At 47.4% G+C, this 16,848-nt stretch overlaps 2 protein-coding genes across 3 annotated transcripts in view; one reads left to right on the plus strand and one right to left on the minus strand.

Moving 5' to 3' along the window:
- Positions 1 to 16,848, minus strand: part of LOC126931138 (RNA polymerase II subunit A C-terminal domain phosphatase SSU72-like) — a 223,881-nt gene that overhangs the window by 144,889 nt on the left and 62,144 nt on the right. The gene's annotated exons all lie outside the window — the stretch shown is intronic.
- PHGDH (phosphoglycerate dehydrogenase) overlaps positions 495 to 16,848 on the plus strand; it is a 30,417-nt gene continuing 14,063 nt past the window's right edge. The window contains exons 1-5 of one of the 2 annotated variants that reach the window (XM_050748620.1): positions 495 to 929; positions 9,888 to 10,039; positions 12,092 to 12,157; positions 15,553 to 15,607; positions 15,706 to 15,804. In XM_050748620.1, coding sequence (XP_050604577.1) covers positions 792 to 929; positions 9,888 to 10,039; positions 12,092 to 12,157; positions 15,553 to 15,607; positions 15,706 to 15,804 — 510 coding nt within the window. In that variant the 5' untranslated portion in view covers positions 495 to 791. Of the gene's footprint in view, positions 930 to 4,393; positions 4,717 to 9,887; positions 10,040 to 12,091; positions 12,158 to 15,552; positions 15,608 to 15,705; positions 15,805 to 16,848 lie in introns of those variants that run through there. The other variant, XM_050748629.1, reaches the window with a different exon arrangement.

Raw genomic sequence — 16,848 nt, forward strand, 5'->3', positions numbered from 1 at the left:
TGCCTCCTTGGTCAATTAAACCACACTGACATCCCATTTTCCTTTTCTTCTTTTTCATAATTAGAGAGGAAGTGGAGGGAAAGGAAATAAATAACTTTAACAAAGTATGCCTAGTTTAAATGTACCGGGTCCCCGCTCTTTTTATAAACTCATAATTCTCATTGCATCACTAATTTGAAATTAATCACAGCTCCGTGGTGTCTCAGAAAGCTTCCTATTGCTTTTCACTACGTAACTTTCCACGTCTGTGTGCTTGATACTCTAGAATGTTAGGCCACCAGAAGAAAGAGGATATATTTTTTTGATAGTCAAATTCCCTTCAACGTCTAGCATAGTGCCTTGCACATTTACCCACCCAAAAAAAAAAAATGCTTCTTAAGGAATAAATGAATCCTTAGGAGGAAAAGTGAAAATGAAGGTTTTCTCTCACGATGAGAAGGTGTATTTCTCCGTTCCTTTCAGATATGCATCAGCTAGTCAGCGTAAATTGTGCTTTTTATACGCTCACCAGGTGTAGGTAAGAGCTTTGGCTGAGATGGAGAAATTCATCGCGGGAGAAATAAAGCGGGAGGGGATTTGGCAAGCTCAGAGCCGCGAGGAGGAGGCGGAGTCGCGGAGAGTTTGAGTATTTCCGTCCAATCAAAAGGAGACTGGAGGAGGAGGAGGGGGAGATGACGGGTAGCGGGAGCTCAAGAATACTGCCCAGTTACTCTAGCTCGCCAGGCCGAACCGCAACTTCTTGACTTAGGTACTTCTACTCACAGCGGCAGATTCCGAGGCCAACTACAGCAATGGCTTTTGCAAATCTGCGGAAAGTGCTCATCAGTGACAGCCTGGACCCTTGCTGCCGGAAAATCTTGCAAGATGGAGGGCTGCAGGTGGTGGAAAAGCAGAACCTTAGCAAAGAGGAGCTGATAGCCGAGCTGCAGGTAAGGCGAGCGAGAGAAAATTGAGGTCTCCAGGGCAACCTCCACGGGAAAAGGCTGACTGCGCCCTGGCCATGGCGCCCCCCTCACGTGCCCCTGTATCAGTTAGTTCCGAGGCCTCCTGAGATTGGGGGGTAGTGGGGAACGGCGGTGGGGGGGAGGCAGAAAAAGGGAAGAACAAACGGCGGCGAGAAGCAAACTTTGCTTTTAGTTTGCAACCGCGTCTTTCACGTTGGCATGCCCCCGCTAGCATTGCGAAGTGCAGGCTGCTCCAACTGGTCCTGCAGGCTGCTCGCGGATGCCAGCGCGGCGCCCCTGTGCCTTCGCGCGCAGTTGTTTTGGCAGCCTCGGGCTGCCTCTTCCCCCCACCCCCCCAACCGCCTCCTCGCAAGGGGATCGGAAGAGGGGGGCCAAAGTGGCTTCCTTGCGGAGAACCCAGGGACTGGCGATTCTTCCCAGCCAAGTTCTGGGCGACCCCGCCGATTCCAGCCTTCCTTGGCGGTGGGGGAGTCGGGGGACGGGGGAACGCTGGCAGAGTCCCAGCCAGTCTCGTGGCTGCTGGGGCAGCTGCAGGGGAAGGCAGCCCTAGTAAAGCAGCAAACACGTACCCGCCCCTCGTCTGATGCAAGACTGCTCCCTGCTTTCGCCGCCCCTCTGCCTCCTGGGAGCCTTCGGAGGAAAGGGGGACGGGCGGGGAGCGCTGGGATCCAGATTTAGCCTCCTCCCCACCTTTGGTTTATCGCTGGTTGGGAGTGACCAGACTCGACTAGAATCCGATCCCAAACGCTCCCAGATGATTTATAGTCTTAGTAAATTTTTATCTCCGTTTGTTGTGATATATAATTAATCTACTTCAAATTTTTATCTACCGTGTTTGAAAAGGCCTGCTGCGCTTTGTGGCCTTGTTCAGGATATTTATTTTGTGAACTCTTCACTCCAGTGCCTGCACTTTCGACCTCTGTAGTCGACCCAGCTGCCCAGTCTCTACCTCACCTCATCCGGTATATTCTCCCCCACCCTCCAAATCGCACAGCCGCCTTCTGCCAGCCTCAGCTCTGTCCACCACCTTCAGCCATCTCCTCCTCCGAGGACCCCTTAGACTGCAGAGGCTGCTGCTTTTGCTTTAGCTGTGCCACAACCACGTGGTCCTGGAAACTGCCTGGCTCTCTTTGTCTGCCTTTGTATCTGCTGGCATGGATGCTGTCACCATGGCGTGACACTATATCCAAGTATCCAGTCCTGCCCTGTACTCAGAAGAGTTTGGTCCCTGCCTTCAAGAAGTTTGTAGCCTGGTTAGGGAGCGTGGCTAACACGCAGGAGACAGTTGAGCAGATGACACAGAGCATAGCCCCGAATTAGACCATCCAGCTCCCTAACCTCTGCCTGCTCCCTTGCTGGAAAAGGGAGAGAAGGGGCCGATCATCATGCACCGAATTGGTGGGCAAGAGCTCAGGACCTCAGTAGGCAGACTCCTCACATCTGTCACCTCATTTCTTGTGTGAAATGGTATCAGTGGCTCTGGGGAACGACCAGGAAAGACAGTGGGGTGTCCTCCAGAACCGCCTCTGACTCTCACCTCCACCAGAGCTCCAAGTTGGGGAGAGGGTGGCAATCAAGGGCTTTCACCTCTCTAAAGGAAATTAGAAACTTGATACCCCAATGAGGGGGTGGGGATAGGGAGGGAGGAGGGCAGAATTGAGAGGAATGGGAGGCCTCTTCCGTAATGAGGGGTTGTTCTACAAGTCAGGAATCAGCTGGGTGGATGCTGGGAATCTGGTGCTGAAACTTGGAGAACATTTTAAAGGCACTGAAAACTCTTGGCAGGAGAGGAGGGGTGTTTGTTGGTGAACTTGACTGCTGGGCATTGTTGGACTGTTTGGTGGGAGGGCTCAGCTTTGCTGTCTGTCTTTGCAACACGTTTGGTTCAGAATGCCAATTAATCTCCTTGGTCAGCCCACTGAAGGGCCCTCATTTCTACACTATGCCTTTTTATTCTGCATGAAGAGGTGTCTGGCATAGTGTCTCCTGCCCTCCCCCACTGAAATCTCTTTAATGCTGAAGGAAGCTTTGGCCCCATTGCTAGAACCCGGCCTGGCCTTGGTTCCCACTGCCTTGTATTCTGGGCAGGCAGTCTCCTCTCACTCACCCCCTGGTCAGGAAGTATAATCATTCCTCCCTGCCCTTTCAGTGGTGCTTTTCAGACTTGAAGCAAGTCATAGTTCAGTTTAATGGGTCATGACTAGCATTTTAAAAAACAAAGTAGGAAATATCAGACAGCAATGCAGATAGTAAGGCCATAAGTATTTTTTCATGAATTTTGTTTCAATTATGTGTGTAGTTGTATGTGTGTGGTATGTGAGTATGAAATTACGACTTAAAAATGTGTTTCTTGGCCGGGCATGGTGGCCCACACCTGTAATCCCAATGCTTTGTGGGGGCCAAAGGAGGCAGGTCATTTGAACCGAGGAGGTTGAGATCAGACAACGTAACATGGCAAAACCCTGTCTCTACACAAATACAAACATTAGCTAAGCAACCTGCCACAAGCCTGTAGCCTCAGCTACTGGGGAGCAGGGTGGAGGGCTGAGGCCCTGGTTGCTGTCACTCTTCCCAACCTGGTGCTTTGGTGGCAGGATCGCTTGAGCATAGGAGGTTGAGGCTGCAGTGAGCCATGATCTCGCCATGCAGTCCATCCTGGGCAACAGAACTAGACCCTGTCCTGTCCCTCCACCAAAAAAGATGTGTTTCTTACAATGAGTCTCAGTGAAAAAGTTTGGAAAACGTTGGCTTAAAATAATAAAGCATCTTGTTTGGAACTCACATCTTAAATATACCTAATATGCAGGAAAATATTTAAATAATATTACCATGTGTCAATAGCTTTTAAACTTTGACTGTGGCCCACAATAAGAAATTTGTTTTATGTCATAACTTAAACACTCATACATATGTGTACACACAGACACACACAAATTTTATGAAATACTTACTCTTTTTACATATGATGTATTCTGGTATTTTCTTCTGTTTCATTAAGTAGCATTGCTGGTCAGGACCACTAAACTAAACACTGGTAATGATATTTAATTTACTGAAGCACATCCATATCTTCATATCAGAACTTTAAGAAAGATTAAGAAGGGAGTAAATCTTTCCATGCAAGATTTCTTTTCAAAGCCTCCTTAAAATAGCAAGTTCCCAGACTTTACACAAGGATTTAGTTTGCAAAAGTTAAATAACCACCAAATTAATCAGGATCACACATCTTGTGCAGAACAGGGTAGACCTGCCTCCCCTATAGCTGGGGAACATGACCTGGATAGTTTCATTGTCTTGTCCTGTGATTTACGTCGGAGGCACAGCCGTGCTAGAATTACCTCCTAGGCCAAGCTTGTCCTCTTGGGAAAGGAAGCATGTGTGAACTTGAGGAATGGGAATGGGTTCCCACTGCTGAGTTAGCAGTTTGTCTGGAACAGCCATAAATCAAGCAGTTTTCTCGTTGAACAGCAGCTAAGGACAGGGGAGTGGGAGGACCTGTAGGAAGTGTGGGAAGTGCCTGTTCCAGCCACAGTGCAGACACAGAAGCCACACGCAGAGGGCAGTGAACATCAGAATTTGGTGCTGTGTAGAGAGAGACTTGCTTCCTCACCCAGGGAACGACAAAGAGGAGGAAGGATCTCTGGGCGCTGGAGAAGTTTTAATCGCAAACTGCAGAGGATGTGAGCGGATGTGTGCATTTGGTTAGGGCTGCAGTTTGCATAAGTAGAGGACAGGAGCAGGCAGCTTGGGGGTGAGTTGTGGCCTGAGGAGGGAAGGGGCCTGGGTGCAGGGGGTTTGAGGGTTCAGCAGGAGGTAGATTGGATTCAGGCTGTCTGTGAATATGTGCTGATTGAATGAGTGGATAGAGTGGGTAGTTGAGGTTGTAAGAGGCCTTGGGAGCTCATTAACTCTGACTGGTGTGGGATATCTGGTTCTAATGTGGGACCAAGGTCTCCTGAGTGACAGTTTCTGCCCTTGGGACAGGTGAGACCTGATGCTCATCTGTAGGAGTCTGACTGGGGACTCTTAGATTCCCTGGCACCAAAGAAAGCTGGTTTGAGGGAAAAGTCCAGAGACTACAGCGTAAATCTTCACAAGGGAGATACATCCAGAGAGGCCGTGCTCATGAAAGGAAAAATAGTGCTGTTTCTGTGCTTGTTCAGGGGCTACAAGAGCGGGTGGACTTTGAGGAGTCTGCACGCTCTCCAGCTAGTGTTGTCTGTGGGGAGTAGGTTTGCAAGGTTTGAGGAGCATTGTGGCAGCTTTGGAGAGAGCATTGAAGAAGGCTGGACCCTGAAAGCCCAACGGAATGATTGGGTAGAGCCTCTGGAGCAGGACTGGGCCTGAGATGTGGGCTCCGGAACTTGATGCTAAAGAGACAAGATGATAAGATAGATGACTCTGGGTGGTCCCTTCTCCTCTTGCTCCATGCCTGCTTCTTGTTGGTTGAACTTTGACTTTTGGTCCTGGCTGACCACTTGAAAGGAGGTTGTGTTTCCTCAGTGTGTTACCAATCATCTAAGGTGTCATTGCTGGCTGCAAAGAAATGCCCATTAAAAATGTGCATACCCACTCACTGTCCAGGTGCCCTCCAAAAAGGCCGTGCAGTGTACACTCCTGTTTCCCTCCATGCTCACCAATGTCGAATATTATTCATTTTCTTTTTGCCAAAACGATGCCCGAAAATATCACATTTAAAAATTTATATTACCTTGATATCTAGTGTTGAGGAATCTGTAAACTAGTGAAACGAGTGACCACTTTGTAGTTCTTCTGTGCATTGCCTATTTATATATTTACCTATTTTTTTATTGTGTTCTTTATCCTTTAAAAAAGTTGATTTGTGGCGCATGCCTATAATCCTAACTACCCGGGAGGCTGAGGCAGGAGAATCGCTTGAACTTGGGAGGTGGAGGTTGCAGTGAGCCGACATCGCGCCATTGCACTCCAGCCTGGGCAATAAGAGCGAAACTCTGTCTCAAAAAAAAAAAAAAAAAAAAAAGAAGAAGAAGTTGATTTGTAGGAATTCCTTCACTTTTGGCAATGAATCCTTGTTCTGTTACATATGGTGAAAGGCGTTTTCTCCGCGTATCAGGACCACTACTTGCCTTTGTTTATGGGATCTTTTTCCATGCAGAAGTTTAAAATTTGAATGTAACTGAATTTGTCAATATTTTCTTCCAGTGTTTCTGGGATTTGTGCCTTGTTTATGAAAGGTTTTCCCAATCCCAGTCATAAAAATATCCCCTGACATTTTCTTCTAATGCTTGTATTTTAAAAAATTCTTTAATTCATCTGGATTTTTAAAAATCTGAAGTGAGGTAGCCATCTATTATTTTTCTTCCTGAATTTTCATAACACTATTTCTTGTTTAGTTCTTCCTTTCCCCATCACTTTGAGTTCTACTTTTTATTTTCTAAATTCTCACATATTCTGTCTAGTGTCTGTTTAGTTCTGTTGACTGATTTGTCAATTTCTGAACATGTTTTTCCTGCTTTTTTTCAACTTCTTTTAATAAGATTTTTGAAAATCCTTGAGCACTCTTGGAAATAGAACTTATGCTTCCTTATCGCAGTCAAAGGAAGGGATTTCTGAGCGGCGATATTCAGGCATGTGAAGTGTTAAAGTTATTTGGGAAGGAGGGTGAAGGTGTGAGGATGGGGGACTGATGAGGGTGATTTCTATGGGCCTCTCGTCACTGAATTCATTTATTCAATGGAAGTGTATAAAACACTTCATTGTGAAGTACCAATTGTGAGCTTGCCTACAGGCCACAGGCAACTTGCTCTTCTCGACAGAGGCATTTGTGCGTATTTCTATTATCCCTCGGTAGGCAGGCTAGCTGGGAGGAGCAGGTCACCAGAAGATCCAGGGACCTTTGTTAGGGAGCTTCCGCCATCTTGGAGAAGCCACATGATTTCTGGCAGTGTCTCTCCTGGTTTAGGTGTCTCAATGCTGTTTTTGGAAGGTAGTTGGAACTTGGACTTTGGTACTCAACAGATTTGGACTTGATTCCAGCTTCTGCCATATGCTAGCTATATGACTTCAGCAAGTTCTCTAAAGTCTTTGTCAATTTGCTTGTCTGTACTATAGGGATAATTGTAACGTCTGTCCTAGGATTGTTGTGAAGCACAGTGCTGGACGTAAAGTACTTGCTCAAAAAATGGTAGCTATTGTTACTAGTAAATCTCTCCAACGGATTTTATGGTTTGGTTTTTGCACCTAACTGGCCATTGCCTTGGCTCTGGCCTTATCTTCTTGACATCTTGGCAGGTCCACCCACTCTTCTTCAGTTACAGACTCAGAGTTAGCCAGTGGCAATGACTTTCCAGTTCTTGGCTGGTTTTTGATCTGTAAGAGTGACCTTGGGCAGATTACCTCTCAAAGCCTCTGTTTCTTCATCTGGAAAGTGGGGATAATTATACCCCTTCTCCTTGGAGTTGTGGAGAGAATAATGTAAAGCAACTGGTGTAATGCCTGGTACCCAGCAGGGGCTCGATAAATGGTTTATGTGCTGGTGAGGCTGGTACTATGGATATATGGTATAGAGTAGATAAAGTTTTAATACAAAATCCCTGCATTAGGCATAGACAATATAACTAAGGAGACCAAACTGCAGGTCTAAGAGAGGACAACTGATATGAAACATATTATATTGGTGATCACAACAAAAATGGCGGGGTGTAGGGGCAGTGACAGTTAGTTCAGGGTCGTTGGCAAATGTTTCCTGAAAGATAACTTTATTGTGCCTTGAAAAGTCAGTAAAGTGTGTCCAGGCAGGGAAATCCTTTTCTTTGGAGCCTGTGTGGTGGACCTGAATGTGAAAAAGATGTCAGTATCCCGTTTTCTGCCTGGCTTGGCTGATACTTAACTAGGCTGCTATCGGGGGAAATCAGAGTACCTCCAGGTGCTCACCTGGTGTTGGCCTCAGCATTGGGGCAGTCAGCACTGAGGTGGCTTCTGTTTGCTTCCTCTAAGCCCTGGGTGCCCGTGTGACTTGTATAAACCTAGGTCATCATCAGTTTAGCATAATGCCAGATACATACATGGCAGGCATCCAATAAAATGAAGAAAGAGAAGTACAGAGGAGGGGAAGGGGAAGTGGGCGGGCTTAACTCTGTTGGGCTTCAGTGTTTCTTCTGTACAATGGGGTTGGACCAGATGCTGGGGAACATTTCTTCGAATCTCCCACTCTGAGGTTCTACTTCAGAACCTCAGACATAAAAGGGCTTGGAGTGTCTTCCAGGCAGCCTGCATGTTTCTCTCTGCTGGTAGGCATAGCCCCCAAGCAGTGAGGATACGCGATGCATAAACACCTCGGAGGAATCGTTCTACTATTGCCCTTGAACAATTATTCCGGTATTTAGAAGCTCTTAAGGCTTAAATATTCTATGCAGCGCCCTAAGCATCATTCCTCTTCTCTTCTCAGTGGAGATAAAATTACCCACTGCTCTCCTTACATTTACTGTGTCCATATTTGCTCCTGTGCTCTAGGCTTCTGGACGACAAACACAATGTGGGCCCTTACCCTAGGAGCCAATTTCTCATGGCCTTTCCCTGTCTCCAGAATCCATGCAGTGGGAATGAAGGGAAAAGAAGGTTTTCATGGGATCCAGCTGAGAGCTTTATGGGGAAAATGGATCTGAGGAGCCATTTCTTTTATTTTACAGATAGAGAGTAGGGGTATAGAAGGAGGTGAATTACCACAGTGAGCCACTCATTGTTGGCAGACTTAGGATTAGAACTCTGTTTTCCTGATTCCTAGCTTGGTGCTTTTGCAAGTACACTTGCTGCTTTCTCACCGGCCTGGGGTCTGCCACTTTGGGACAGAGTGTGGACTTGCTCACCTGCTCCGTTTCCTAGGGATTCTCATTCTGTGTTTGAGCAAGAATATTCTTATTCTGGAAGGAACCACATACCACAGGATTCTGGGTGAACATAAGGAAGATGGTCTTGGGGATCTAACTTTGCTCACTTATAGTGGCTGTGATGAATTCAGTGTCTTATTTTTTGCATATGTATATTTTTAGTCTAATATTGCCTGAGTGTCTGAGCAAGCCTAGATGAATTTAATTGCTCTCCTTCTTCCCCTGCCCCTCTTCCTTTGGTCTCTTTTTTAGGAAATGTTTTTCTTTCAACATTTCATTTCATTCATTATTTACTCATTCAGCCAACCAACATTTATTGAGTGCCTTCCCTGTGTCAGAGACAGGGACTTACAAGGTAGAATTTGATCCCACCTCTGCCCTTCAGTAGCTCAGTGTCTAATGGAAGCAGTGATGTTCATTAAGCACGGCCAGATACTGTGCTAGGTGCTGTGCCTGTTCTCTCTTGCTTCCTCCTCACACACTTGAGGAGGCCGAAGCTGATTCATAGCTGGGAAGGCAGGGACCTTGGATATGAACCCAGGCCTGACCAATGGCAGAACCTATCAGATGCGTGCACTGATGACATTGCCTTTCTTTCTTTGGATATGTCAGAATCAGTCAGCTTATAGGAACCCCCATTTTGAGCAAGCAGTATGCAGGAATGATAGGGTATACGGAGAGGCACAGGAAATGGCCCCTGACTTCCAGCATGTGTCTGATGGACATCCAGGCTACAGGCATCACGGTGCTGTCTAGAGAGATGAGCCAGGTGCCCAGAGCCCATGGGCCAACGCTGCCCTTTCCTGAGCATGCCAAACAAAGCACTTGGTGTGTTAGAGGCACAGTCTGCTCCACTCTAAGTAAAAATCAGCATGAGTCCTAGCCCACATTTCCCTAGTGAGTATACCAAAGATGTCTATGAGCTGGCAGTCATCAGTGACTTCCTAAGGTTCTGGGAATGCATCTCTTACTCAGGAGTAAGCAATGATGTGCCTGAGGTTTTAGGAGTTCTCACAGAATGACTTTCTGGACCCACATGTTTCTTCTGCTTCAGGACTGTGAAGGCCTTATTGTTCGCTCTGCCACCAAGGTGACCGCTGATGTCATCAACGCAGCTGAGAAACTCCAGGTGGTGGGCAGGGCTGGCACGGGTGTGGACAATGTGGATCTGGAGGCTGCAACAAGGAAGGGCGTCTTGGTTATGAAGTAAGTCATGGAAGCTGTGGGGGCGGGGAGCGGTGGTGAGTGAGGAGACTGACCGCACCACGGGAGAAAAAACTCACTTGAGAGAAAGCTGAGTCCATTGGAAGGGCTTCCAGGAGGATGCCTGGTCTGGAGCCTGCATGGTCAACACACACAGCATAGTGATTCCAAGGTTTTTGGAAGGCAGCTGTGCTCGCCACTACGTCACCAATACCATCAGGGGCTTCCAGAGTTTTTGAAATTGAGAGTCCCTGCGTAATCTCAAAATGTTTCACGGACCCACTCCATGCTCAGTGCTTGCACCTCTGCGACCTGGTTCAGGAATCGGAAGGTCAGTGAATTTATCTGCATTTCCTGCTCCCATCCAGCCCCCCCTGCCTCTATTAATGCTGTTTGTGGCAGGTTTTTGTCAGCTCTACTTTACTGTGCTTGTACAGAGGCACAACCTTTGCTAGTAGACTAGTGACTAGAATCCTTGTCCTCTCCACTTCCCTGCCACCTTCTGGAGCTAAGACACTAGTTTCTCTTTCAGTGCTCTAGGGCAAGAGGAGAAGGGTCCCCTTTAAAGCTGTTTCAGCAAAAGCAAGGGGCAGAGGTCATCAGCACGCCAGTGCTGTACTGTACCTGTTCTGTCACTTAGATGGTATGGCAAGGCCATCCGCAGGCTTCTTCGTCCTTAAGACTTTTCTCTTCTCCTGTGGACTTCATTGTCCTTAAGACCTTTCCCCTCCCCTGCGCTGCACTTCCCCCTGTAGGGCAGAGGTTAATTGGTCACCTGACTGAGGTCAATATTCAACAGTAGAAATGTTAAACGGTAACCCATCCCACATTCTTGCCTTGGACCCAGAGGCAGCCAGGCCCCAGCCTCTGCGCCTCTACTTGCTCCCCCATACAGCCTGTCTGCTGTGGGAGGATGAGAAACCAGGTGGTTTTGCAGACAGATGACTCTGAGAGTCCCTTTATCTTATACAGGATCTCCTGACTTTTTCTTCTTGTAACCTTATTAACCTTCGTTCCAGAGATGAAAAAGACAGACTCAGTAGGGGAATAATCAGGGTGAACACGTATATGAAATTCTTTCAAAAACTTAAAAAGCCTTTCAGAAAAGAAAAATAGTTTTGTGGGTTGCCACCTCTATTCTTTTTTCTATAAAATGGGCAGAGTCTGCACTGCCCTGTGACTTAGGGTATGAGGAGGCTTTCTCAGTTCAGAACTTGTTGAGAGATAGAAAGAGTAGTCAGACAGGCGGAGATTACTAATAAAAGCTAGGGTGGGGCTGGGTGTGGGGGCTCACACCTGTAATCCCAGTACTTTGGAAGGCCAAGGTGGGAGGATCACTTGGGCCCAGAAGTTCGAAACCCAGCCTGGGCAACAAAGTGAGACCCGCCCCCATCTCTACAAAAATACAAAAAAAAAAAAAAAAAAAAATAGCTAGGTATGTTGGCACCAGCCTGTAGTCTCAGCTAGTAAGAAGGCTGAGCTGGAAGGATCGCTTGAGCCCTGGGAAGTCAAGACTGCAGTGAGCTGTGATCATGCCAGTGCACTCCAGCCTGGGTGACAGAGCGAGGCCCTGTCCAAAAAAAAAAAAAAAAAAAAGGTTGGGTAACTTGATGAAGATATGCAGGCAATGGGCTGAGCCCTGAATTTGAGAGACTCGGCCTTGGTAAGATCAATGGTAAGAGCAGCAGGGAATTTGTGCTTTCTGGAGGCAGGTAAATCCTGAAATAGGAGAAAGAAAAGGGCTGAACCACACGCAAATCTGATCATATAAGACACTTCTCTGCCTTGGGAGAAGTGAGTGTTTGGGTAGAGAGAAGCCAGATATGTTTCTCTAATGGAGGTCCCTCTGCAGGGAAACATAAACCCAGGGAAAGGGGGTTTCTTTCCAGCCCTTTGCTTAGGGCAAGAGTACATCAGAGAGCTCTGGACAGTGGCGTGGTCAGCTCATGAAGCAGGAGAGAACGAGCACAGCCTGCACTCAAGGCTTTCTCTTGGGGCAGGAGTGGGAATACTGGGTCTGTGCCTATTGATGTCCCCTTTTTTTTTTATTTTTAGCACCCCCAATGGGAACAGCCTCAGTGCCGCAGAACTCACTTGTGGGATGATCATGTGTCTGGCCAGGTAAGTCCCTGACTTCTCAGCAAAGCTAGTCTCTCCGATCTGCCAATTATTACCATTTGCCAAGCAAACGGACCCAGAAAAACTTAGAAACATTTCATCTCAGCGACATGCGGACTGCTGAGAAGGTGACATGCAGACTGCAAAGAACCTTTCAGACCATCAGGTCCTCTATTCAACATTCATTACACAGGTTCCCTAGTGCACAAAGGTGGACTTCTCTTTACTCGTGTTCTATTCTCCACGCGGCAGACACTCTGCCTTCTCTAGCCTCCAACTCTTGCAAATGTTCTCCGTACCCTGCTGCCTGGAGATAACAAGGAAGGATGCTCCAGGCAGCAGGGTATGGACAACTTCTAGGTACCCTCTGCTTACTTTTCAAGATTAAGCTTCAGTGTTAATTTATTCAAGAAGCTCTCTGGCTTCCCCAGCTAGACTATGTCCCTCTCTGATTCCCCTGGCCCTCAGGGCTTATCTCTGCCACTGCCCTTACAAAGCTGTATTGTCATAGACTGGAATAAGAACCTGCTTCAGGGTCCCTGTGTGTTCCTGTGGGTTCATAACGCAATGGAACTCAAATGGGCAAGACTCTTGCTCTTCTAGCAGGAGTCCCAGGCCTCTTGAGTGGATGGGGCAGCCTAGAAATCAAATGGATATGGCACAGAATGTACTTGAGTCTCAGTATGTCGTTTAGTAATTTGGCAAAACTGATTGCATGGAGCACTTCTGTTGAACAGGCAATTCAAGCATTTATGTGGTCAAGGGGAAGAACAAGCCACCCACTAAACAGGGGAGGAAGCTATTCTAGGTCCCTTTGAAGCTCCATGGATTCCCACCACCAGGGGACATAGGCATCAAGCACTCCTTGTTTCTCTCCCTGGTCCTGAAACTTTCCGGGACCAAGAAATTACTTTTCCCACGGCAAGACCTGCTTTCCCTCCTGCTGGAGGAGGAGCTGGAGGAGTTTACCTCTGCTCTAACTCCCCCACAGTTTCCATCTGAGCTGTCTGGTATTCACTGATATTCACTGGTAGGTGAAGGGAGGCAGTGCAGGGAAAGGAGAAACAGGGATAGCTTACACAGCAGTAGGGTCTCAGCCTAGAAGGGGCTCCCAAGCTGGCAGCCTGGTTCTGCCAGAACATCTAGGCTGAGCGTCTCTCCCCCTGGAGAAGTATAGAAGCCTGGTGCCCTGGTTTCACTGTAGCTATTACCTTCGGTGATTTTTTTTTTTTTTTTTTTTTTTGAGTAAGGGAAAAGATCTCAATGTGGCTTTCTAATTAATTACCTCACTTTTTTTCTGGAGTTGGAAGGAAAGGATTGGGAGCCAGCAATACTTTCCCTCCTTTTCCAGGACGAGCTTTGTTTAAAGGAATCGGTGAAGCGCTGTGGTTTAAAAGAAGCTCCCCATTGTCAACGGCTTCCCATGCCCTCACTCATCAAAGATGCATCAAAACTAGGAAATGCGCACACCCTATTGGGAAGGAATACGTTCGTTTCATCAGGCTGTTCCTAGCAGAGGGGACTGTAGGAGAGAGTGGATGCTATATGTAGACTGTACAGGGTTGGGCAATGTGGTGGAGAGCAGGCGTGACCGGGCCCCACAGTGGGGACTTTGAGCTGATGGAGGAGGCTCCTGAGGTGCAGAAGAACAGCACACAGAAAAGAAGGAAGGAGAGAATCAACAAATGTAGGTTTCACCATTTTTGCCTGCTTTACCGTCTCTTCCTCTAGTAAGTCAGGCCAGCAACCATTTAATTGTTGTGAGGCCCCTCGTCCACATTAGAGTCCTCTCCAGTCTGGCCTGATAAGGATTCCAAAGTGTTGAAACCTGGAGAGGCTCCATGATCAGCTGGGGGCAGCAGCCAGAGAAAGGGTTTAGGGACTTCTTGTGTTCTGTGGTGTCGCGTGCATACATCTTAGATAGCACTGTGGAGTCTGGTGGGAAGAAAACAGAATGTGAGGGAGAGGAGAGAGGGGCCAGGCAGGGGCTCTGTCTCACTAGGTCAAAGGCATTTTATCAGGCAAGCTTTCCCAAGAAGTGAACAGTTCCTCAAGGCAAGTCCCTGTCCTTATTACCCGCCTGGTGGGTCAGAGCAGTGAGGTGAATGCAGCTTGTCCCCCATGTGGCTTGGTACTGAAGTTCTTCTGAGTTTACCCATAAGATGGTGCGCCTCTGTGGTTGAGGAGGACAGATTCCACCTTCAGCCTTACCCTCAGAGGGAGATCGATGTCCTAGTGATGTGTACAGATGAGAGAATGTTTTTGTGTTAGAAGTTAGTGAAGTGAAAGCACAGAAGTAGCGTCTTGAGATTTCTCTTTTCGCATGCTCACTCACTCCGAGGTTTTTGGCAGGAGGTTAAAGGCCTACATTTAAGTGCTCAGGAGGCTGGCCGTGCTGGGCTTGACTTTGCTGGCTTTGAATCTGTTCAAGTGCCTCCAGTTGGGTGATCTGGGGTGAGTTGTTTAACGCCCAGTGCCTCCCTCCGTGCAGCTGTGAATATTAGAGGAGTTAATGTGTGTCTAAACATTTATTTTAGGATGTCTAAAATAGAGAAAGTGCTCCTTAAACATTGTTCCTCATTTCTTCCTTGTTGGCCTCCAGAGATGTGTTGATGACCCATGCCCACAGGACACATATCGCCCTTTCACCTCTAACGTTGCCCTAATTGCCACTTCCTCTGTCTCCTCCAGAAAACACAGACTTCCATCTGAACTAATAGGAGGAGACAGGCTGTGAAGCGTGTGTGTGTGTGTGTGTGTGTGTGTGTGTGTATGTGTTTTGGTGGTGGTGGGACAGGAAAGTGGTGTGGATGTTTAAAAATGTTGGGACCACGCGTTCAGGACAGAATGGAAGTGTCTAAGCTTTGGCATCCACCCACCCACTCCAGACTCGTCTAAGGCCCTCGGAGTTAAGAAACTCTCAAGGAAGCATAGGTCATTAGGTGTCCTCTTCATAATAATAGAAGACGTCATAGGTTATGGTGCTGGATGAGATTGGAAGATGAAAATAATTCCTTAAGCTTCTGGAGTAATCGATGTCATCAGAGTTGCCCAGTACCCCACTCAGTTATCCCTATAGACCCCGGAGGATTGGCAATCGCTTAAAGTAAAAAACTCATTCTGATTGATGCCTCAGTGGCTGAGGTGGAATCCGTACCTCCTCCCAGACGCCTGACTGGTCACAGAAATCCCAGGCTTTCTAAGTCAGATCTTGCCAAGGGTTTCTCTCTTCTGTTTTCCCTTTACCCTACATCAGTGTTCCTGAATCTGAACCCCCAGACCCAGTTCTTGGGGGAGTGGCTGTTACGGGCAGTGACTGCGCAAACCTGTTGTTGTGTCTCCTTCCTGGGCTGGCGGGAGTCCAGGTGGACCCTCTGAACCTGTGTCTATCCTTGCAGGCAGATTCCCCAGGCAACGGCTTCGATGAAGGATGGCAAATGGGAGCGGAAGAAGGTGAGCAGCGGCCTTGACTCGCCCCACCTGGGCTCAGGGCCCAGGGTCCACTCATGTTGCTGACTTCAGCTTCTTTCCTTTTGCCTGTTTGGTTGCAGTTCATGGGAACAGAGCTGAATGGAAAGACCCTGGGAATTCTGGGCCTGGGCAGGATTGGGAGAGAGGTGGCTACCCGGATGCAGTCCTTTGGGATGAAGGTAGGATGTTGCTGGAACCCTGTGATGTGGGACTTTCTGCAGCAATTTTGGGAAAGGCAGCATGTCTGGGCAGAAGTCAGAAGCTTTGTTCTAGGAAGGTCTGACCCTCCCTTGGAGCCCCCATCTAAATAAACGTTAAAGCCAAGGAGGGAGCAAACACTGGCCTGCTAATCTGGACTAAAAAGCTGGGAATACTTGGTGGGGGTCCTTTAGCTCTCTGGTGAATGAATAGCCAGCCCTGAGTCCCGGTGAGCCAGATGTTGATAGCTGTTTTGAGACCTTGGTTCTTGTCTTCTTAGTTTAAAAGAATTTAAACAAGAGATGCAGTGCAGCATTGAGGAGTTTATTGCAAAGGAAAAAGAATATTTTGAAAGTTCAGTGCAGAGCAGACAGTACACCTTGAGAGAGAGAGAATTTAGGGTGGGCTGCTCATAAGAATGAGGTAGTGTTGATTATTGCTGGAGAAACTCCCTTTATGGGAGTTTTACGTGATTATTCATAAGGAGGTGGGAAGAGCTGTTACTAGGAAGCATGTTTCGGGTGGTCCTCTGGGTGCACATGAGTACTAGCTGTACATGCTTGTTCATTCGGCGCATGTCTTATCAGCATCTTAAATCTCCACCCAGGAGTGTGTTTTTTACTATTAGAATGAGCAGGGGTCAGTTTGAGGACAGGAAAAATCAAAGTGCACAGGCTGTCTAGATGGGAAGTTCCCTACTGAAGACAGCTTTGCTTGAATGAGCTCAGTTATAATATGAATTCCAAGGCTTATTGTGTTGACTGTAGGATCACCAAGGTTGCTGCACTTCCGTGATTACCTATCCTACATCACAGGCAGGGTGTTTGTGTCCTGCCCGTCCTTTCTTTCCTTCCTGGTTTTGTTGTGTCTGCTTTCCTGTGATAATTTAGAAAACAGGAACAGGTTTATGGCCTCACAGTAGAGATTACATCCATTGTCCATCTGTCCTTCCAGTTTCCCTCCCTATTTCAGAAAAGATTTAAAAATGCTTGTATGTACACTGTGATATGATTGTAGAGCCTATG

The sequence above is a fragment of the Macaca thibetana genome, chromosome 1 (assembly GCF_024542745.1).
Source record: "Macaca thibetana thibetana isolate TM-01 chromosome 1, ASM2454274v1, whole genome shotgun sequence".
Taxonomy (NCBI): Eukaryota; Metazoa; Chordata; class Mammalia; order Primates; family Cercopithecidae; genus Macaca; species Macaca thibetana.